This window comes from Agelaius phoeniceus, chromosome Z, assembly GCF_051311805.1.
Source record: "Agelaius phoeniceus isolate bAgePho1 chromosome Z, bAgePho1.hap1, whole genome shotgun sequence".
NCBI classification, from domain to species: Eukaryota; Metazoa; Chordata; class Aves; order Passeriformes; family Icteridae; genus Agelaius; species Agelaius phoeniceus.
Genome location: NC_135303.1, coordinates 93,881,898 through 93,904,530, shown reverse-complemented (window position 1 = coordinate 93,904,530; position 22,633 = coordinate 93,881,898). Strand labels below are relative to the sequence as shown.

The window sequence follows — 22,633 nt, the reverse complement described above, 5'->3', positions numbered from 1 at the left end:
GCCTTGGTGCTGCCCTGCAGCAGCTGCACCATGGCAGCAGATTGGTGCATTCCCACCCATGCATGGCTGTACCTCGGCGCAGCGTGTGCTCGCCCTGCAGCAGCTGCACGATGGCAGCAGATTGCTGGTGCATTCCCAGCCGTGCATGGCCGTACCTCGGCGCAGCGTGTGCTCGCCCTGCAGCAGCTGCACGATGGCGGTCTGCGTGGCGGGCACGATGACGATGCTGCCGTCCTCGCGGCCGCACACCAGCCGCCCGTGGGCCGGCATGTAGACGCTGGCGGTGACGCGCAGGGGCTCGCTGGCGCTGGCCACCATGCTCAGCTGGTCGATGATGCCCGCGGGCCGCGGGCTCAGCTGGTCAAAGGCCTCCTGCAGGGACCTGGACGTGGCTGCCGGCAGGCCTGGGAAGGGAGGGAGATGCCAGGGCTGAGCTGGGAGGGGCTGGGAGATGGAACTGGGTGGGTAAGATGTCCCCAGCCCACGGTGGGAATGAAGGCACTACAAGAATAATGCTAATTAAGATTTTGGGCATCTCTGATAAGGTGAAGATGCTACAACTCCTGCAAGGAGGCAACAATTAAACCCAACTTCGTGTTCTGTGGGAGAACCAGCACGGATTCATCCAGCACAAACACACAGAGAGCACCAAGACCTGGCTGTGACTGAGGCACCTTTTGCACCCTCATCCAGCACAGATTCATCAGCACAAACACACAGAGAGCACCAAGACCTGGCAGTGACTGAGGCACCTTTTGCACCCTCACCCAGCACAAACACACAGAGAGCACCAAGACCTGGCTGTGACTGAGGCACCTTTTGCACCCTCATCAGCACAAACACACAGAGAGCACCAAGACCCGGCTGTGACTGAGGCACCTTTTGCACTCTCACCCAGCACAGATTCATCCAGCACAAACACACAGAGAGCACCAAGACCTGGCTGTGACTGAGGCACCTTTTGCACCCTCATCCAGCACAAACACACAGAGAGCACCAAGACCTGGCTGTGACTGAGGCACCTTTTGCACTCTCACCCAGCACAAACACACAGAGAGCACCAACACCTGGCTATTAATGAGGCACCTTTTGCACTCTCACCCAGCACAGATTCATCAGCACAAACACACAGAGAGCACCAAGACCTGCCGTGACTGAGGCACCTTTTGCACCCTCACCCAGCACAAACACACAGAGAGCACCAAGACCTGGCTGTGACTGAGGCACCTCTTGCACCCTCACCCAGCACAAACACACAGAGAGCACCAAGACCTGCCGTGACTGAGGCACCTTTTGCACCCTCCTGCTGGTCCAGGCTGTCGGGCACGCTCCAGAGGCAGAGCCTCCCCGAGGAGTCCCCTTGGATTAACAGCCTGTAGGCAAACTCCCTCTGGCCACAGAAGAAGCGAGTCACTGGAGGACATATGAGGAGCTGTTGGAAAAGCAAGGAACAAGCTCAGAGCAGGCACAAAGCAGGTGCTCAGCTCCAAGCTTCCCTCCTTTCAAACCAACTCAGCCCCTCACAAAGGTGTACCTGCTTCTCTGCTCTGTCCAACACGCTGTACAGCAAAGGGGGGATGGAGTTCTCCACTGCCTTCCCCACATCCCTGCGGAATGAGTCACTGGCTGGGAGGCAGCTGGGGGCAGGAACAGACACAGGAGATAATAAATTTATAATAATAACATTTAAAGAGTGATTCCCGCAGCAGGACATGGGTGCTGCTGCCATCCTCATGCTCTGATCACATGAGGGCAAGGAAGGAGTTCCCACATGATTTATGTGGGAATATCCAAGACAAAACACAATCACTACCCAGAACAAATCTGCACACCATGAAGATGTCAGAATGAAAGTCTTTGGTTTTACTCCTGTCATTTTTAACCTCTTTGATGCCAAATTTTGAATTGATTTTATAGCTTTATATTTACATGTCTTCCCTTAGTGAACCAATATTTCAGTATGTCTTCAATAAACTCAATTCAAATTGATCAAAAATTAAATAAAGGGGGTATTTTTCTGTTGAGTACCTGGCTGGTAATTTATAGATGAAACTCTGTCCATCCTCTGTCCATACAATCACTTTATCAGCTGCCACAAAGTCCCCACCAGTCCAGGTCTGCTCATTTTCACTGGGCACTGAACATAAGAGGGAATAATCTCCAGCATCAAAGACCTGAGAGGAAACAAAGTCTCTGGTTATTAACCAATCAATTAAATATTAAAATGCCCAAGCAGCAGCTGGTTTTGGGTTCAGTATCACAGAATCATGGAATGGTTTGGGTTGTTAAAGACATTTAGGGCCATCTCGTTCCAAAGCTCACCACGGGCAGAGACTTGGATCAAATATCTAGAAATAGATTAAATATATGTGTATTTACATTAAATGTATTTCAGTGCAGGGGTGCACTGGAGAGACCTGGAGCCCCTTCACCTGGGTGTTTGGTGTGGTTTAATGCAGGCTCCTGAGGCAGGAGGCTGAGCCTTACCCTCCAGTACTTGGAGCACACGACGAGGAGCGAGCGCTGCGTGAAGGCGCAGAAGGAGATGCTCTGGCAGTTCTCGCAGTAGATGGGCTTGGACTCCTCCTCAAACACCGGGGTGGTGTCCTGGAGCAAACAGAACGGGCCCTCAGCTGCCTGCCCCTGCTCCCACTGCCCCCAGCCCCTCCTGCAGGTGGGTTCCTGTGGGCAAACCCAAACCCTCGGGGCAGGCTTTATCCCACACCTCCTCCTAGCAGACCTGCAGGGCACGTGGTGTCCCCTCTGCAGGGCACACCATCCCCAGGCTCCCCAGCAGCACAGATCAGTGCTGCTGATCTCACAGCCACTGAGGCAGATTCCACTCCCAAAGACAAGATGATACCATTCTACATGAGGTTTCCCCCTGAGGTCTGGGGCAAATCTCCTTTAAGACTTTTATTCATTAGTACCCAGGAAATGCCAACTAACAATTGCCAATGATCTCCAGGGAGCTGGAGATAATCCCATATAATGAATATTCCTGAAAATGGTATGGTCTGCTCAGAAAAACGTTAACCCAAATCACTACATGGGCCAAATAAAAAACGGATTTGGAAAAACTGGACACAATCCTACACTTCATTTGGAAATCAGTTCTCTGAGAAGTATTAGGAGTTCTGGTGGCAACTTAAATCAGTAAAGGAAAATTCAGCAATTATTTTCCACTGGAATAGGGACAGGGCTATCAGCAGAATATCAGGGACAGAGCCCTCCATCCCACCAGAAGTGCCACTGATGCCCGTGCCCACCTGCATCCGATTGACTTCCGAGGTGATGATCCAGACCTTCAGGATGCCAGTCACGGACACGGCCACCACGGTGTCCTCTGGGAAACACAAAAGGAGCCTGAGGCACAGGGAGCTCCTCAGCTGGGCGGGAGGGAACCCTGGCCCAAGCATTCCTGAGCATGTGCTTCCAGATGGAATGTTTATTGAATGGAAGCCTTCACAGCAGAGCTCATTTCCAGCTCTCCCAGCAATTTATCTGCTGTGGGGATAAGAGCCGAGCTTTCCCACCCCAGGATTTTGGGAATGCCCAGTTTACAACTGTTGCTGAGCCTTAACTCAAGGGAGAAGTCCTTTAGTCGGGATTTTCTCCCCAGTGCTCCCCAAACCTCTCAGGAATTCCACTCTCCACAATAGGAACACCCCAACAAGACACTTGTCTGCCAGAAACTGAAGCCCACCAAATTAACAGAATGAGCAGAACCAACCCAGTCTGTGCTCAGCTGATCCAGGATTCCCAGGAAAGCCTGGCAGTGCCCAAGGCCAGGCTGGATGCAGTGGGATGCTGGGAGGAGTCCCTGCCACGAGAAACACTCACCTTGTGTCCTGTTGGAGCGGATGATGGTCATGGAGCTGATCCAGTCAGGAGAGATCTTGGATATCAGAGAGTACAGGACCTCAAGGCTGGTTGCATCCACCACCAGAATCTCAGGGTAATGCCCGTGGCACAGGAGTCTCCCCTCCCTCTGCGTGCCGACTGTGAACTGATAGAACTGCGGAGAGGGGAGCAGACACAGGAATCTGTGCAGGGCAGGGATGAACCAGGCTGGGCCCGAGGGTGCTCCCAGACCCACTGTGCTGCCTGCACTGATAGAACTGCAGAGAGGGGAGCAGACACAGACAGGAATCCGTGCAGGGCAGGGATGAACCAGCCTGGGCCCGAGGGTGCTCCCAGACCCACTGTGCTGCCTGCACTGATAGAACTGCAGAGAGGGGAGCAAACACAGGAATCTGTGCAGGGCAGGGATGAACCAGCCTGGGCCCGAGGGTGCTCCCAGACCCACTGTGCTGCCTGCACTGATAGAACTGCAGCAATGGGAGCAGACACAGACAGGAATCCATGCAGGGCAGGGATGAACCAGCCTGGGCCCGAGGGTGCTCCCAGACCCACTGTGCTGCCTGCACTGATAGAACTGCAGCAATGGGAGCAGACACAGACAGGAATCCGTGCAGGGTGAGGATGAACCAGGCTGGGCCCGAGGGTGCTCCCAGACCCACTGTGCTGCCTGCACTGATAGAACTGCGGAGAGGGGAGCAGACACAGACAGGAATCCATGCAGGGTGAGGATGAACCAGGCTGGGCCCGAGGGTGCTCCCAGACCCACTGTGCTGCCTGCACTGATAGAACTGCGGAGAGGGGAGCAGACAGGAATCCGTGCGGGGCAGGGATGAACCAGGCTGGGCCCGAGGGTGCTCCCAGACCCACTGTGCTGCCTGCAGAGCACCCTTCCCTCCCTGGCAGCCCTCACGCTCACCTGGATGCCCGTGTGTGCGCAGGCCAGCTTGGTGAACTCGATGCACCGCCCGTCGTTCACATCCCACAGGCACATCTCCCTGGAACACAGGGAAAGCACCACCTGGAAAACAGGCACTTCAAACCCCTCACAGGGGGGGAACTTCACTCAAACTGTATTAGGGCTGTGTTTAGAGAAACTCAAAATCAACTGGACTTTGCAGTCCTCCTAAATCCACACAACCTCCTGTTCCCTGTGAGGAAAAATTACAGAACCTGAGCAGCTATTACCCCCTTCTACCACTTAACTGCTGCTCTCTGATTAATAAACAAAACGAATCAAAAAATAAAATGTACTTCTTGAGGAATTTTCTCTTGAGGATAAAAATCAAACACAGTGTTGAGTATATGGATAAACTGGGCACAAATTCCCATTATTGCACATAATAAACACTTAGAAACTCACCCACTCTCTGATGCACTCACTATATATTGCTTTTCACTGGAAGCTGAGGCCTTGGATAAACAAGTAACTGAGGCTGTATGACCAAAGAGCAGAGCTCTGGGATTGATCTGGGAGCAGGGAAAGAAAACAGGGAGTCAAAATCACACAAATGACCAGAATATCCATATTCCAGCCTTCTACTTCATGTGTTATATGTGCATTAATATGTGCACACATGTTCAATTAACACAGCAGTGAAGGGATCATCTTGGAAGATTTTCTACTTCACACAGGAATGAGAATTTGGGGGGAAAAAAAGCATTTTGCAAACTCCTCTCAATGTTTACAAATCAGGAGCTGAATTTGGCTCAATTCAATTTCAATTGAGTTTGGCCAAATATAAAAGATTGTGTTGCACATTAAGAGTTTTCCCCATAAATCCATAAATAAGGGGAGACCTCAGAGCCCCTTCCAGTGCCAAAAGGGGCTCCAAGAGAGCTGGAGAGGGACTTGGGACAGGGAATGGAGTGCCAGGAAAAGGGGGAATGGCTTCCCACTGCCAGATGGGATATTGGGAAGGAGCTCCCTTCCACAACACAATATTAAACACCTCAACTAGAAAGCAACTGGTTTAGAGCAGCTCCAAGAAACTGGAACGAGTTGAAAAAGGTGCTGCTCCTGTTGGAAGACCAGGAGGCAAAACCCCTCTTTGTAACCCCCGACAGCGCTGTGGGCAGGGCAGAGCGTGGGGAGAGGGAGGACAGGCCAAGGAGCACGGCGCCTCCATTACCTGCAGGTCAGGAGCCAGGTCCCAGAGGCAGATCTGCCCGTCGTGGCAGCCGGTGACGATGACAGAGCCATCCACGAGCAGCAGGGAGGACACGCAGTGCGTGGGGGCGCGCCGGCCCCACAGCACGATGGGCAGCACCAGGCTGTTCCCGGCCATGGCCTCCGCGCGCCTGCAATCCCAACAGCGCAACAGCATCAGCCACGTCCCGGCTGCTCCCTTCCCGCAGGTGTCTGCCATCTCTTCCCCTCATGTTTCTACTATCCTGCCCCTCCCTGTCTCTGCCGTTCTGTCCCCTCAGAGTTCCCGCCCTTTTCCCCTCACGTTCCCTGCTCTTTTCCCCTCAGGTTTCCGGCTCTTTCCCCCTCATGTTCCCTGCTCTTTTTCCCTCAGAGTTCCCGCCCTTTTCCCCTCACGTTCCCTGCTCTTTCCCCCTCATGTTTCCTGCTCTTTTTCCCTCATGTTTTTGCCATCTTTCCCCTCACGTTTCCTGCTCTTTTTCCCTCATGTTTTTGCCATCTTTTCCGCTCATGTTTTCTGTCCTTTTCCCCTCATGTTTCCTGCTCTTTTTCCCTCATGTTTTTGACATCTTTTCCCCTCACGCTTGCTGCTCTTTTCCCCTCATGTTTCTGCCATCTTTTCCCCTCATGTTTTCTGTCCTTTTCCCCTCATGTTCCCTGCTCTTTTCCCCTCATGTTTCTGCCATCTTTTCCCCTCATGTTTTCTGTCCTTTTTCCCTCATGTTCCCTGCTCTTTTCCTCTCATGTTTTTGCCATCTTTCCCCTCATGTTTCCTGCTCTTTTTCCCTCATGTTTTTGCCATCTTTTCCCCTCATGTTTTCTGTCCTTTTCCCCTCATGTTTCCTGCTCTTTTCCCCTCATGTTTCTGCCATCTTTTCCCCTCACGCTTGCTGCTCTTTTTCCCTCATGTTTCTGCCATCTTTTCCCCTCATGTTTCTGCCATCTTTTCCCCTCATGTTTTCTGTCCTTTTCCCCTCATGTTCCCTGCTCTTTTCCCCTCATGTTTCTGCCATCTTTTCCCCTCATGTTTTCTGTCCTTTTCCCCTCATGTTCCCTGCTCTTTTCCCCTCATGTTTTTGCCATCTTTTCCCCTCATGTTTTCTGTCCTTTTCCCCTCATGTTCCCTGCTCTTTTCCCCTCACGTTTCTGCCATCTTTTCCCCTCACATTTCCCGCTCTTTCCCCCTCATGTTTTTTCCATCTTTTCCCCTCACGTTCCCTGCTCTTTTTCCCTCATGTTCCCTGCTCTTTTTCCCTCATGTTTTTGCCATCTTTTCCCCTCATGTTCCCTGCTCTTTTTCCCTCATGTTTTTGCCATCTTTTCCCCTCATGTTTTCTGTCCTTTTCCCCTCATGTTTCCTGCTCTTTTTCCCTCATGTTCCCTGCTCTTTTCCCCTCATGCTTGCTGCTCTTTTCCCCTCATGTTTCTACCATCTTTTCCCCTCATGCTTGCTGCTCTTTTCCTCTCATGTTTTTGCCATCTTTTCCCCTCATGTTTTCCATCCTTTTCACCTCATGTTTCCTGCTCTTTTCCCCTCATGTTTCTGCCATCTTTTCCCCCATGTTTTCTGTCCTTTTCCCCTCATGTTCCCTGCTCTTTTCCCCTCATGTTTTTGCCATCTTTTCCCCTCATGTTTTCTGTCCTTTTCCCCTCATGTTCCCTGCTCTTTTCCCCTCATGTTTTCTGTCCTTTTCCCCTCATGTTCCCTGCTCTTTTCCCCTCATGTTTCTGCCATCTTTTCCCCTTACATTTCCCACTCTTTTCCCCTCACGTTCCCTGCTCTTTTTCCCTCACGTTCCCTGCTCTTTTTCCCTCATGTTTCCTGCTCTTTTTCCCTCATGTTTTTGCCATCTTCCCCTCACGTTTTTGCCATCTTTTCCCCTCACATTTCCTGCTCTTTTCCCCTCACATTCCCTGCTCTTTTTCCCTCATGTTTTTGCCATCTTTCCCCCTCATGTTTCCCACCCTTTCCCCCTCATGTTTTTCTATCTTTTCCCCTCATGTTCCCTGCTCTTTTTCCCTCGTGTTTTTGCCATCTTTTCCCCTCACGTTCCCTGCTTTTTCCCTCATGTTTCTGCCATATTTTCCCCTCATGTTTCTGCCATTCTGTCCCCTCATGTTTCCCACCATTTTCCCCTCACATTTGGGAGGCCCCAGGATGCAGCAGATGAGGAACAGCAGACGGACAGACAGACATGACCCCCCAGGTATGAGGCAATAGTGCTGTTTATTTACTTTATGGGGGGGTGGGGGGGGGAAGGCTGCAATCTCCCAAAATCCAAAATATTATCCTTCAAACGAAAAGGGAGGGGAGTAAAAGTTGGGGGCCAAACAGCACATCTCCGTGCACACAAGGATTTTTGCTCAAATCCCTCTTTTTAGAGTAATTTTGAAGTTACAAATGTTTTAAGTCCTGAGGCTGAAGCAGTTTTTATACCCCTGATGTTGTTATGTCCCTGCTACACAGACATTCATGTTGGGATATGGAATATGCTGCCTTAGGTGAAATCAACCTTGTATAATCCACTGACAAACTGGATGCTGGCCACTCTCCAGCAGGAAATGTGTCCAGCACTATCTTTACAGCAACATTTTGGATATTCTGAACATATTGACACAAAAAACACAGTGGAATTTCAATTGTCCCTGGGCCAAAACGGTCTCAATGACTGGGAATAGCAACTCAAGTTGTGGCAATAAAACCCTCTTGAATTTGCACAAGATTTAAACCCCACAACAACCCTGTGTTTGTGGTAGCAACATTCCCAGCTTGCCCAGCACTTCCATGCTGTTAGAACTGAGGTTTTCTTATCGGTGAAAAGGTCGTGTTAAATTAATAACCAAACACTCCTTGTGTACTATATCGTGGAGGTTTATGCTCTGAACTCACCCCGGCTCAAAGCAGAGCTCTGATTTAGAGGAGCATGAAATACGTGTGGTTTTGTGGGGTTTTTTATAGCTATATACACGTTCTCCTACCTTGAGTTTCCCCAGGTCTGTAAACCTGTGTCACAGCACTTCAGAGGGAATAAATCTGAATTATGACAGAAAAATGGAGGTCACTCTGACCTGCACAAGCTGTGCCAGCACCCCAATCTCTTCCAACAGGAATCCCTGTCATTCCTCATGCGTGTAAAAGCACAGGAGCTGTTACTCCATGTGCTGAGCGCTGCCACCCTCTGCAGCCAGAGAACTGGAACGGTGGAAAAAAGGGGGAAGGGAGCGAGCAAGGGCAGGCTAATGAATGGCTAAGGATTACACACGGCTCCCGGGAGGCTGCTGACAAGTCAGGGATCAACTCTGGGCTTGCCACAAAATCCACATCACCAAATGATACCACATCAAATGACCCTTGCCAGGGAAGCAGCTCCTTTCTGGCAGCCCACCGGCCCATCTTCATTAAAAGCTATTTAATTCAAGCTCGAATGTAATGAGCAGGATCAATAAAGAGCAAAAATCCAGTCTTTCTGCACGCTGCAAACCACACCTGGCCCTGCAGAGTTAATTGTTATGCAATGCTGGATCAATTGCTCTGTCTGGACCATAAGAGCACAGAAAGAGAAATTAATTCAGCATTTTAAACAACATTTTAAACAAACCAAGAGCTACAATTAAACCAGGCTTGATTTGCAGGGAAATCACCATAAAAATGGAATAAAAGCAGGAATAAAGTGTCCAGATGCAACAGACCAAAATGCAAATATCAACAACAAGAACAAAACCGCCCACAGCAAACATAAATACCCACTCAATTTTTGTGAGGAAACAAACCAGAAATGACTAAAGCAGAGCTGAAAAACACCCATGAGCAACACAAAAACCCCTTCCCACTGCTGTGCTGTCCTACTGCTCCCAGTTCAGGGAACAAGTCACAGTGTTCCTGTGTCACCAGGCTGTAAAAAACAGCTGCATTTTTGGATAAATACAGAAAGTCCCCTGCTGGGGACCAGCATTGCTGCTTGAGATCCTGTATTTAACAATTCTGCATTTAGAGCCACTTCTGAACACTTCCAACCCACCCCACTCTGAATGAGGGGAATTTTCAGAGGGAACATACAGGAGGGTATTACAACATACAAGAGCACTAGCACAAAACTAACCCTAAGAGATTCGGGATTTTCCATGCAGAAACCACATTACCAACCCCATTTCAAACCCAGTTCTCAGAGCATTTCACAGCAGGGCTCTGGGAGGGAGAGGAAAAACACAAACTACCTCTTTCCTTCTAGTTTTTGACTGTGGCAGCGCAAAGCCTTCATAAAAAACTTCCTTTTCAGGAAAAGCCACATCTTAATTCCCCAGGAACTTGGGTTCCACAGCTTAGCCCCAGCACGCACCAAGTGCAGCCCCTGGCAGCACCAAGATCCCTTTTTGTCCGAAAACAATCAATAATTCCATTTTTTGACATCAGTGATGACAAAGTACAGGAGCAAATCAGCACTGTCCCAGTGCCAAAGGGGCCCAAAAGCAGGCAGGGAATCACTGCACACCAATTCCCAGCACTCAGAACTGCCCCAAACCTTCTATTTCCTGCAGAAAAGGGAACTTGGAAATAGAAAATGGAGATGCCACGAGTACAATTCCTCCTGTGTCTCCATGGGGTAAATTTGTGTCTGTCCACAAGTGCCAAAATCCTGGTTTTCCTCCAAAAAGCCAGTGAGGCAGATTATCCTGTTATTCCATGTACACAGGGATATACACACATCATCCTTGTATTTATTTCCTTCCCTTGAAATTTTCTAACACAAAACCTTGCAAATAATAATAAATAAATAATATGGAAATAATTCCAATCTTAGACATACAGTTAATGCAGGGATGTGGGAAACACACAACAATATTGTACAAGAAACAGAACAAATGCAGGGATGTGGAAAAACACCTTCCCAAAACCAGGATTTTAAAAATATTTTAACAGAAAGCAATTCTTTAAACGAGGAAATGAACCAAAAGAATGTTAACTAATGTGTGACTCTTTGAACTGCTCTGCTTGAAGGTGGGACTTAGGCGCATTTAATCCCGGATCAGTTCCTATTTCAGTAAAGCCACTAAACTGATTGTTCCAGTACAAGGAATTAAACACTGAATCCAGGACTCCAACCCTTTCCAAGCTGCCTACCCAGAGATCCACACTGTGGATTTTTACAGCCAGAAAAGCCCCCAAACAGAACAATCCCATGGGAGGAAGGGGTGAAACAGAAGGAACCCCACCTCTGTTACACCGGAGCAGCTCTTCCCAAACACTTTTATTTCCATTGAGGAAGGAATTAATCACAGGATTTGTGTGCACACTCCAATAATCTGCCCCCAAAACGCTAATAAATAGCACTAAATAGGGTTAAATAGTATAATATAGCTATAAATGGGCTATATATGCATTTTAGGAAAATGCAATGATTTTAAAATTAATGACAGGTTAGACTTTCTGGTTGTTACTTAGGGATGGAAAGAAGGGACCATTGAGGGAAGGAGAACACAATGAGAACACCTTCCCTGGGTATGCAGGAGCTTCCAAACGTAGACAGAGAACAAACCAATCATTTGGGACACGAGACTGGAGTTAATTAACACCTTCGGAAGCCACTTGCAGGTTTTCCCGGTGCTTAATTTGATGATACACTGAAGCCACAGTAATTTTTCCTGTTTCGAACTGTCACCAAGGACAGTTATCCAAAGCAGCTGGAGCACTCCAAATCCCATGCCTGGGTGCCAAGCGCACACTGTCTGGCACAGGAAAGGGAAATAAACCCTGGGAGGGCTGCGAGGTAGCAAAAACAATCGGCAGGTAAAGGCATTTAAGCCCCTCAGAGGATCCATTCCTGCCAGGAGCCTCTCCGTTAGCAGCGATGGAAACCTCCATCCATCCATTTAATAACTCGGCGCTCGTTTTGAGGTGAACCCTGATGAATTCCAAACCCCATCCTGCTCCGTTACCGGTGTCCCGGGCTCCCTGGGCTCCCTGGGCTCCGGCCCAGCCGAGTGTGGGTCCCGGACCGCCCGGGTCCCTGCGCTTCCCTCTGCCGCAGCCTCCTCAGCGCTCCCGGCGCAGGGGATGCTGCGGGGCCTGCGGAGCGCCGCGGGCTCGCCCCGCGCTCCCGCTGGCAGCGAGCCGCTCTCCCGCCCCGGTCCCCGGTCGCACCTGTTCGGTCCCGGTGCCGGTGCCGGGGGCTGTCCCGGCCCTCACGCGTCCCGGGCGCCGCGGCCCCGCCGCGCTCGGTGCGGCAGCGGCCGGATGACAGCGCGTCCCGCGACACTGGCGCAAAGCTCCGGCCGGCGCGCTTGACGGCAAGGTGCCGCCGCCGTGGAAACTGCCGGGTGACGCTGAGGGCGCAGTGAGCCGGTGATTACTTGCTAAAAAAATAATTCATTAGTTAGCGATTACTGCAAGGCTTTTGAATTACAGCAGGCGAGAGTAGAGTGCTGGGGATATTCCCGGTGTTTAGCAGGAAAAGCGGAATTATGAGACATCTTGAAGTGACATTATGTTGTGTTCTAAAGTACGTTGGGAAGTTGTCAGGAATGACTCTGCAAATTGGGTCGGAGAAAGTCCTGGATTTAATTTTGGTTTTATTTTGTGGTTATTACAAGCACTTATATCTTATTTCCCCCCATTTGGCTTCAGCGTTTATTTCACAATTCTTTTCCGTATCGCGACAGCGCGACTTTATTAAAAAGCATAATTTAAGTAAGGTGACAAAAATTTACATCAGCCATCCCCATAACGTCACCAAAAAACGAGTTGATGACGAAACTAGTACTAAAGTTTTATTTTGATATTTAAAATCGCGTCTCCTCTCACAAAATTCCCGCGCTTGCCCGTTCCCAAAATGGCCGCCGGGGGGCGCTGCGCCCCTCACGCCTGCCCGTTCTCAAAATGGCGGCCGGGGGCATCGCTGCCCGTTCTCAAAATGGCGGCCGGTGACGTCACTGCGTCCCTCGCTGCCCTGCCCCAAGATGGCGGCCGGGCGGGAGCGGAGCGGGGCGGGCGCGCCTGCGCCCGTGCCAGCGGTGCATGCCGGGCGTCCTGCCCGCCGTGACGCTGCACATCGCACCCGGCACCGCCACCGGGGCCCGCGGCCATGGCGGGCGTGAAGGTGATCGCCAACGACACCGAGTTCCAGCCCGAGCTGAGCGCCGCCGGCTCCCGCCTGGCCGTGGTGAAGTTCACCATGAGGGGGTGAGTGAGGGCGGGGGGCGGCTCCTGCGCGCCCGTTCCCCCTCAGGCTCCCGGGAAGGGCTCCGCTCTTGCCGTGTTTTTATTCGGGGTTCCCCGGCGCGGTTTGCAGCGTGAGGGGCGCTCCGGAACGCGTCAGTGCAGTCGCAGCATCAGCGCCTTTCTAAGTTCCGTGATTTTTAACACAATGTTCCCAGGTCCTGGCATAAATTCCCGTTTTTCCCGCCGAACCCACTGCCCGCGGACCCGCCAGCCCTCAGGCGCTCTGAGGGAGCAGGGGCTGCGCTGGTGTAAAGCCCCGTTAAAGGGCAGGAAAGTGATGGGAACAAGGCACGGACAACGCTAAATGCAACTTAAAACTTGGAAAAACATCTTTCGCCCCATAAAACTTGACTGCATCCGCACCCCATTTGCCCAGGACAAGTAGATTATCCCTTTTCCCCTCCTCAGCAGGGAGATGTAACTGTGATGAAATCGAGATGAATTTGTCACCAAATGAACCTCGACATCTGAATGATTCCCGTTAATTTGTGAAATTAGGGAGAATAGTGATAATCTCAGGGATTTGGGGGTTCATAGGCCACCTCATTATTTTTTGTCTGCTGCCTCTTAGTTATGGATGCTTTTTTGCCAATTTACTACGTCGGGGTTTTTTTATTCCACTTTTTGTTTCTCTTTCTCAGTGAGAAACTCCCTTTACAGGAATTGGTGCAGCTGAGCACTTCCTACACTTTTGTTGACGCAGAATAAATAAAAAATACACATTTTCATCCAAGCCAATGCAATTAAATCAAAATAAACCAACTCTGTCTTCCCAGGGCCAAATAAATACGGGAATAACTGGTTATAGGTGTAAATGAGATTTGTTGTGGGAACAATTTGATACGTGTTGACCATTTGCGTTGTGTGTAAATACAATTTTTTTCCCAGGAGGTAGCATGGACTAATGATAGGAGTTTTTTGCTGCTTTTGCCCTCCTTTGTAACACTTTCTCGAGCAGGACTGTGGTAAAAATGCTGCAAATAAAGACAATAAATTGCAGGTTCCCAAATGTCATCCTTCACTGTATCACCCGGGCAGCCAGGTGGAGGGACTGTTCTTACAGCAGGATATCAGGAAGAGCAGGAACCTTCTAATTCCATTTGGGGCAGGCAATGACAAAGAACCAGAAGTGGAATTCAGTGGAAGTGTCACTTTTCCCCCAGGTGTGGCCCTTGCCTGCGGATCGCGCCCGCCTTCAACGCCCTGAGCAACAAATACCCACAGGCAACGTTCCTGGAGGTGGACGTGCACCAGTGCCAGGTGTGTGCTCCAGAGCCTTCCTGCTGCCCGGGAGTGGGGACAGGGGAGGGCACGGCAGCCCTGGCACTGATTGCTCCCAGACTGGGAGAACAGATCCCTCCTAAGGAGGAATAGCCCTGCTGGGCTGCCCTTCCTTTGAGCAGTGTAAAAGTGCAGTAATTCACTGATCCTCAGCCCCAAGTAGTACTTGAGATATTGCACACGGCACCAGGGTGAATGACATAAATGTAAATAAAATAAAATAAATGAATGGGTTTATCGGTGGGATGAGGCAGCTCCCAGTGGTGCAGGTGAGATTGCCTGAGGCACTAATGGGGACTCCCGTCTGCTCCCAGGGCACGGCTGCCACCAACAACATCTCAGCAACGCCCACGTTCCTGTTCTTCCGCAACAAGGTGCGCATCGACCAGTACCAGGGAGCAGATGCCGTGGGCCTGGAGGACAAGATCAAACAGCACCTGGAGAACGATCCTGGCAACAGCGAAGACACAGACATCCCCAAAGGATACGTGAGTGTCTCCCCAGAGCTTTATTCTCTAGCTCAACTGCTAAAACAATGCACTTGAAGTCAAATTTTAGGCAGAGCTGGCCGAGAAAACCACTTGTCTGGGCTCTCTGTTCCAGAAAAACTGTGAATATTGACATGTACACATTTAGTAAGAATGGAGAATCTCTGTAATGATTAAAATGCATTTTGTGTGCCGTGCTGTGGCTGTCCCAGCTGTGAGCAGCTGTGTGCTCTCTGTCCCCAGATGGATCTGCTGCCCTTCATCAACAAGGCTGGCTGCGAGTGCCTCAACGAGAGCGACGAGCACGGCTTCGAGAACTGCCTGCGCAAGGACTCCTCCTACCTGGAGTCCGACTGCGACGAGCAGGTGTGCTGCACATGGTCCAGGGAGCTTCTGCTGAGGGGCTGGGGCCTTCAGGAGAGGGACTGCAGCCCAGGGATCCGGGGATGTTCTCCTGCCCATGGATCCGGGGATGTTCTCCTGCAGGAGCCCATGGATCCAAGGCAGTGCTGCCCATGGATCCAAGGCAGTGCTGCCCATGGATCCGGGCATGTTCTCCTGCAGGAGCCCATGGATCCAAGGCAGTGCTGCCCATGGATCCAGGGATGTTCTCCTGCCCATGGATCTGGGGATGTTCTCCTGCAGGAGCCCATGGATCCAAGGCAGTGCTGCCCATGGATCCGGGGATGTTCTCCTGCCCATGGATCTGGGGATGTTCTCCTGCAGGAGCCCATGGATCGAAGGCAGTGCTGCCCATGGATCTGGGCATGTTCTCCTGCCCATGGATCCGGGGATGTTCTCCTGCAGGAGCCCATGGATCCAAGGCAGTGCTGCCCATGGATCCAAGGATGTTCTCCTGCAGGAGCCCATGGATCCAAGGCAGTGCTGCCCATGGATCCGGGGATGTTCTCCTGCAGGAGCCCAGGGATCCAAGGCAATGCTGCCCATGGATCCGGGGATGTTCTCCTGCAGGGCCCATGGATCCAAGGCAGTGCTGCCCATGGATCCAGGGATGTTCTCCTGCAGGGCCCATGGATCCAGGGATGTTCTCCTGCAGGGCCCATGGATCCAAGGCAGTGCTGCCCATGGATCTGGGCATGTTCTCCCACAGGCTCCAAAGGTTTCCCCCCTGAGGATGCCCAGGGCAATAAGGGGCCAGGATGGGTGGAACAGGAGAAGTGAGCCCAGCGTTTTATTCCAGAGCTGCCTTATCCCTGGTTCCAAGTGCAGAAATCAGAGTGTAATTTTGGTTTTTTTTCCTTCCACAGCTGCTCATCACTGTAGCTTTTAGTCAGCCTGTCAAGCTGTACTCTATGAAACTGCAGGGGCCAGACAATGGTGAGTGCTGCAGGTAGAATGATTTATTGTTGGTTGGTGGGCAAAAATTCGAGTTTGACACACAAATCACAGGATTTATTATAGATTGATACACAAAGTATTCATTATAGTTTGATACACAAAGAGAAGTGATGCACAAATCAAAATGTTTATTATAGATTGACACACAAAGTGTTTATTAGAGATTTATACACACAGAGAAGTGTTTATTATAGACTGATACACAAATATAAGTATTTCTTATAGATTGATAATCTATACACAAATATATATTAAGTATTTCTAAGAGATTGATATAGACATATAAGTATTATAGATTGATACCCAAATTATTTATTGTAGTTTAATACACAAATAGAAATATTAGAGATTGATTCACAGGTTGAAGTGTTTATTATAGATTGATAGACAAAGAGAAGTGTTTGTTATTTATTGATACACATTTACAAGTATTTATTATGGACTGATACACAAATAGAAATATTTATTATGGATTCATACACACATAGAAATATTTATTATAATTTGATACACAATTTATAAATTGAAATATTTGTTACAGATTGATGCACACACAAGTATTACACATCGATACACTGAAAGAAATATTTATTATAGGTTGATACACAAATAAAGTATTTATTATAGATTGGTACACAAATATTTACCATACTTTAACACACAAACAGAAGTGTTTATTGCAGTTTGCTACACAAAGAGAAGTGTTCATAGTTTAGTAGGCTGCAGAGAGAACCTGGCTGTAATTCCAGGCTGGAGTGAGAGCCACTGAAATCTTCCCATGTTCTGTAGTAACCCAATCTCCTGGCTGGGTTCTGCCATCCCTGGGCTCTGCAATTCCCATTTCCCTGTCTGTGTGTCCAGGCAGGCCCCAATCCATCCCTGGGCTCTGTAATTCCCATTTCCCTGTGTGTGTGTCCAGGCAGGCCCCAATCCATCCCTGGGCTCTGTAATTCCCATTTCCCTGTGTGTGTGTCCAGGGCAGGCCCCAATCCATCCCTGGGCTCTGTAATTCCCATTTCCCTGTGTGTGTGTCCAGGCAGGCCCCAATCCATCCCTGGGCTCTGTAATTCCCATTTCCCTGTGTGTGTGTCCCAGGGCAGGCCCCAATCCATCCCTGGGCTCTGTAATTCCCGTTTCCCTGTGTGTGTGTCCAGGGCAGGGCCCAATCCATCCCTGGGCTCTGTAATTCCCATTTCCCTGTGTGTGTGTCCAGGGCAGGCCCCAATCCATCCCTGGGCTCTGTAATTCCCATTTCCCTGTGTGTGTGTCCAGGGCAGGGCCCAATCCATCCCTGGGCTCTGTAATTCCCATTTCCCTGTGTGTGTGTGTCCAGGGCAGGCCCCAATCCATCCCTGGGCTCTGTAATTCCCATTTCCCTGTGTGTGTGTCCAGGGCAGGCCCCAATCCATCCCTGGGCTCTGTAATTCCCATTTCCCTGTGTGTGTGTCCAGGGCAGGCCCCAATCCATCCCTGGGTCTGCAATTCCCGTTTCCCTGTGTCCCCCAGGGCAGGGCCCCAAATCCATCAAGATTTTCATCAACCTGGAGTGAGCTCCACTGAAATCTTCCCCATGTTCTGTAGTAACCCAATCTCCTGGCTGGGTTCTGCCATCCCTGGGCTCTGCAATTCCCATTTCCCTGTGTGTGTCCCCAATCCATCCCTGGGCTCTGCAATTCCCATTTCCCTGTGTGTCCAGGCAGGCCCCAAATCCATCCCTGGGCTCTGTAATTCCCGTTTCCCTGTGTGTGTGTCCAGGGCAGGCCCCAATCCATCCCTGGGCTCTGCAATTCCCATTTCCCTGTGTGTGTGTCCAGGGCAGGCCCCAATCCATCCCTGGGCTCTGTAATTCCCGTTTCCCTGTGTCTGTCCCAGGGCAGGGCCCCAAATCCATCAAGATTTTCATCAACCTGGAGTGAGCTCCACTGAAATCTTCCCCATGTTCTGTACTAACCCAATCTCCTGGCTGGGTTCTGCCATCCCTGGGCTCTGTAATTCCCATTTCCCTGTGTGTCCAGGGCCCCAAATCCATCCCTGGGCTCTGCAATTCCCATTTCCCTGTGTGTGTGTCCAGGGCAGGGCCCCAAATCCATCCCTGGGTCTGCAATTCCCGTTTCCCTGTGTCTGTCCCAGGGCAGGGCCCAAATCCATCCCTGGGCTCTGTAATTCCCATTTCCCTGTGTGTGTGTCCAGGGCCCCAAATCCATCCCTGGGCTCTGTAATTCCCATTTCCCTGTGTGTGTGTCCAGGGCCCCAAATCCATCCCTGGGCTCTGTAATTCCCATTTCCCTGTGTGTGTGTCCAGGGCAGGCCCCAAATCCATCCCTGGGTCTGCAATTCCCGTTTCCCTGTGTCTGTCCCAGTCCATCCCTGCCATCCCTGGGTCTCCAATTCCCGTTTCCCTGTGTGTCCAGGGCCCCCAATCCATCCCTGGGTCTCCAATTCCCGTTTCCCTGTGTCCCCCAGGGCAGGGCCCCAAATCCATCAAGATTTTCATCAACCTGCCGCGCTCCATGGACTTTGAGGAGGCGGAGCGCAGCGAGCCCACGCAGGCCCTGCAGCTGGGCCCCGAGGACATCAGGGAGGATGGCATCGTGCAGCTGCGCTACGTCAAGTTCCAGAACGTCAACAGTGTCACTGTGAGTGCCACCGGCCCGGGGGGTGGCCCTGCTCTGCTGGTCCTCATCTCCTGTCAGAGCCCAGCCAGGCAGGGGCTGCGGGCAGTGGGGAATCCCAGCTCTGGGCTGAACAGGCTGCCAGCAAAACAGAGCTGCTCTCTGAGTAGTTATGGAGTGGAGAGCCAGAGACCTGGGTAATGGAGATAGAGCTCCCACAGCTGGAGCAGCTGGAACAGGTGTGCAAGTGTCACAACCCAGGACATCGCTCTGGCTGCCCAGGACAGCCCAGAAGCCCAAAACACCTTGGGTTTGATTGGGACCCATGGATTGTGACCCATGGATTGTGACCCATGGATTGTGACCCAGTTCCCAACCTTAGATGGAGATCTGCAGGCCACAACAGTTTAGGTAGAATAGCAGCGAAGTTATCACGGGGTGGAAAAGCAGATTTGGGTTTTTAGAATGGGGATCCAGGGGGCTGGGTGTGCCCAGCCTTTCTCCTGCTTCTCCTCAGCCTCCATGTTCTGCTGTGAGGGTGGCACTTTGGATTGGGTTGGAGTAGAAGCTGCCTGTCTAACACAGGTATTGTGAACCTTGCACAGGCAGCTTTCAGTGTAAAGACACAACACAGAGTGCCTGGAGCTGTCCTGCTGCACAGACCTCAGCAGGAGCAGGGAAAGAACTTTCTAGATAAGGTACAATAAACAGCCTTGAGAGCCCTGACTCCTCCTTCAAGTGCCAGGCTGGGAAAAGAGACTTTAACTCTTCTTGAATCAGCCTGATCCAGCAATGAGGAGCTGACTCCATGTTTCACAGGGCTAGTTTATTATTTTATGTTTTGTATATTACTAAAGCTATACTAAAAGAAGAAAGGATTTCATCAGAAAGCTAGCAAGGAACAGAAAGGATTGATAATAAAATCAACAACCACATGGAACCAATCCCAGACGCACCAGCACTCACTGTGCTCCTGAGGCCTCTCAGAAAAAAGGATTTCCAGAAATTCCAATCTGGGATGCAAATCCTGCCCTTATTTTGCTTTTCCTTGTGCAGTTGTTCGTGCAGTCCAATCACGGCGACGAAGAGACGACGAGGATCACCTACTTCACCTTCATTGGCACCCCAGTGCAGGCCACCAACATGAACGACTTCAAACGAGTGAGTGCTAAATAAAATCAAATAAATCCTCCCTTCCATTTATTTCTACTTGAAAATAAACTCCTGCAGTAGTCATGGTGCAAATTGCAGAGCACTGACACCAGAATTCCCAGCAGCAAAACTTGATCTGAACTAAAACTTCATTCGTTTTTTGAACTAAAACTTCATTTCTTTATTGAATTAAAACTTCATTCCTTTATTGAACTAAAACTTCATTCCTTTATTGAACTAAAACTTCATTTCTTTATTGAACTAAAACTTCATTCCTTTATTGAACTAAAACTTCATTCCTTTATTGAACTAAAACTTCATTCCTTTTTTGAACTAAAACTTCATTTCTTCTTTGAACTAAAACTTCATTTCTCCTTTGAACTAAAACTTCATTTCTGCCATGCTAAGAACATTCAAAACTCATTCTGCTGCTCTAAAATAAACACAGACCTCCCTCATTCTCCCAGCCTGCAAACACTTCCTGTTTCTTTATTTCCAATTTCTTTTGCCATTTTTCCCCTTTTTCTCCTGCTTTTTCTACTTTTCCCTTTTTTTTGTCCATTTATTCCCATTTCCTCCCTCATTTTTCCCCAAAATCCCATTTTTTGTGGCCAACTCACACATCTGGAGCAGCTGCAGGTGTTAATGCAGGGATGAAATGAAAGTCCCAATTTTCTTCTATTTTTTCTACTTTTCCCTTTTTTTTTTGCCTATTTATTCCCATTTCCCTCCTCATTTTTCCCCAAAATCCCCATTTTTCTCCTTTTTCCTCATTCTCCTGCCTTTTTTCCTCCTTTTCCCATCTTTTTCATTTTCCCCTAAAATCCCATTTTCCACCAAAATCCCCATTTTTCTCCTTTTTCCTCATTCTCCTGCCTTTTTCCTCCTTTTTTCATTCTCCTCAACATAACCATTTCCCCCCTGTAAATTATTTAATTTTTTCCCCAAAATTACCATTTTTTCCCTATAAAATTCCCATTTCATCCCAAAATCCCAAGAAATGGGGATTTTGGGGCAGAAAAAAGGGAATTTTGATGGGAAAAAAGGGAATTTTGATGGGAAAAAAAGGGAATTTTAGGGAAAAGAAAAGCGAACTTTGCTGGGGAGGCAAATTGAGCATTTTTGGTGGGAAATGGGGATTTTTGAGGGGAAAAAAGGGAATTTTGGGGAATAGAAAAGTGAACTTTGCTGGGGAAGGGAAATTGGGGATTTTTGAGGGGAAAATGGGGATTTTTGAGGGGGAAATGGAGATTTTTGAGGGAAATTGTGGATTTTTGAGGGGGAAAAAAGGGAATTTTGGCAAAAGAAAAGCAAACTTTGCTGAGGACGGAAATTGAGCATTTTTGTGGGAAAATTGGGATTTTTGAGGGAAAAAAGGGATTTTTGGGGGGAAATAGGGATTTTTGAGGGGGAAAAAAGGGAATTTTGGGGAAAAGAAAAGCGAACTTTGCTGGGGAGGGAAATTGGGGATTTTTGGGGGAAAATGGGGATTTTTGAGTGGAAAAAAGGGAATTTTGGGGAAAAGAAAAGCGAACTTTGCAGGGGAAGGAAATTGGGGATTTTTGAGGGGAAAAAAAGGGAATTTTGAGGGGAAAAAAAGGGAATTTTGGGGCAAAGAAAAGCGAACTTTGCTGGGGACGGAAATTGAGTATTTTTGAGGGAAAATTGGGATTTTTGAGGGGAAAAAAGGGATTTTTAAGGGGAAAAAAGGGAATTTTGGGCAAAAGAAAAGCGAACTTTGCTGGGGGAGGGAAATTGAGCTTTTTTGGGGTGGAAATGGGGATTTTTGAGGGAAAATGGGGATTTTTGAGGGGGAAAAAGGGAATTTTGATGGGAAAAAAGGGAATTTTCGGGCAAAGAAAAGCGAACTTTGCTGGGGATGGAAATTGAGCATTTTTGGAGGGAAATTGGGGATTTTTGAGGGGGAAAAAAGGGAATTTTGGGGCAAAGAAAAGCGAACTTTGCTGGGGACGGAAATTGAGTATTTTTGAGGGAAATTGAGCATTTTTGAGGGAAAAAAAGGGATTTTTAAGGGGAAAAAAAAGGGAATTTTTGGCAATAGGTTTGACTGTGCTGTTTCCTCCTGCAGGTAGTGGGCAAGAAGGGCGAGAGCCACTAGGGAGCCCCCCTGGGCAGGCTGGGTTTGCTGTGTCCATTCCGGATGGGTGCTGCTGCGAGCAGGGACTGTCCCTTGGTTTGTGCCATTCCCAATAAACCCTTGCTTTAGCTGGAGCTTCTTCCTCCTCTCCTCCTCCTCCTCCTCCTCCTCCTGCTGCTGCTGCTGGATTTGTAAATAAAAGCGCTGACTTTTGCCAAGGTGCATTTTCTACAGGCAGGAAACACAGCTGGGAGTGACTCTGGGATTTATGGCATTTATAGGGTGCATTTCCTGCACACACAGCTGGGAGTGACTCTGGGATTTATGGCATTTATAGGGTGCATTTCCTGCACACACAGCTCACAGTGACTCTGGGATTTATGGCATTTATAGGGTGCATTTCCTGCACACACAGCT

General features: G+C 49.5%; 2 protein-coding genes across 3 annotated transcripts in view; one reads left to right on the top strand and one right to left on the bottom strand.

The window, feature by feature from the left end:
- Window positions 1–12,305, bottom strand: part of LOC129132863 (WD repeat-containing protein 7) — a 42,992-nt gene extending 30,687 nt beyond the window's left edge. For both annotated transcript variants that reach the window (XM_077171151.1, XM_077171149.1), the window contains exons 1-11: window positions 12,150–12,305; window positions 5,994–6,162; window positions 5,225–5,331; window positions 4,781–4,859; window positions 3,844–4,018; window positions 3,270–3,346; window positions 2,488–2,607; window positions 2,029–2,174; window positions 1,535–1,637; window positions 1,291–1,432; window positions 156–404 (exon numbers count right to left, since the gene is read on the bottom strand). In XM_077171151.1, coding sequence (XP_077027266.1) covers window positions 156–404; window positions 1,291–1,432; window positions 1,535–1,637; window positions 2,029–2,174; window positions 2,488–2,607; window positions 3,270–3,346; window positions 3,844–4,018; window positions 4,781–4,859; window positions 5,225–5,331; window positions 5,994–6,149 — 1,354 coding nt within the window. In that variant the 5' untranslated portion in view covers window positions 6,150–6,162; window positions 12,150–12,305. The remainder of the gene's footprint in view (window positions 1–155; window positions 405–1,290; window positions 1,433–1,534; window positions 1,638–2,028; window positions 2,175–2,487; window positions 2,608–3,269; window positions 3,347–3,843; window positions 4,019–4,780; window positions 4,860–5,224; window positions 5,332–5,993; window positions 6,163–12,149) is intronic.
- Window positions 12,306–13,005: 700 nt separating this feature from the next.
- LOC143692102 (thioredoxin-like protein 1) lies at window positions 13,006–22,429 on the top strand. The gene is made up of 8 exons (XM_077171661.1): window positions 13,006–13,187; window positions 14,390–14,486; window positions 14,822–14,995; window positions 15,239–15,361; window positions 16,264–16,333; window positions 18,818–18,990; window positions 20,023–20,127; window positions 22,208–22,429. The coding sequence occupies exons 1-8, from the start codon at window positions 13,090–13,092 to the stop codon at window positions 22,235–22,237; spliced, it is 870 nt and encodes a 289-aa protein (XP_077027776.1). The 5' UTR covers window positions 13,006–13,089; the 3' UTR covers window positions 22,238–22,429.
- Window positions 22,430–22,633: the final 204 nt, after the last annotated feature.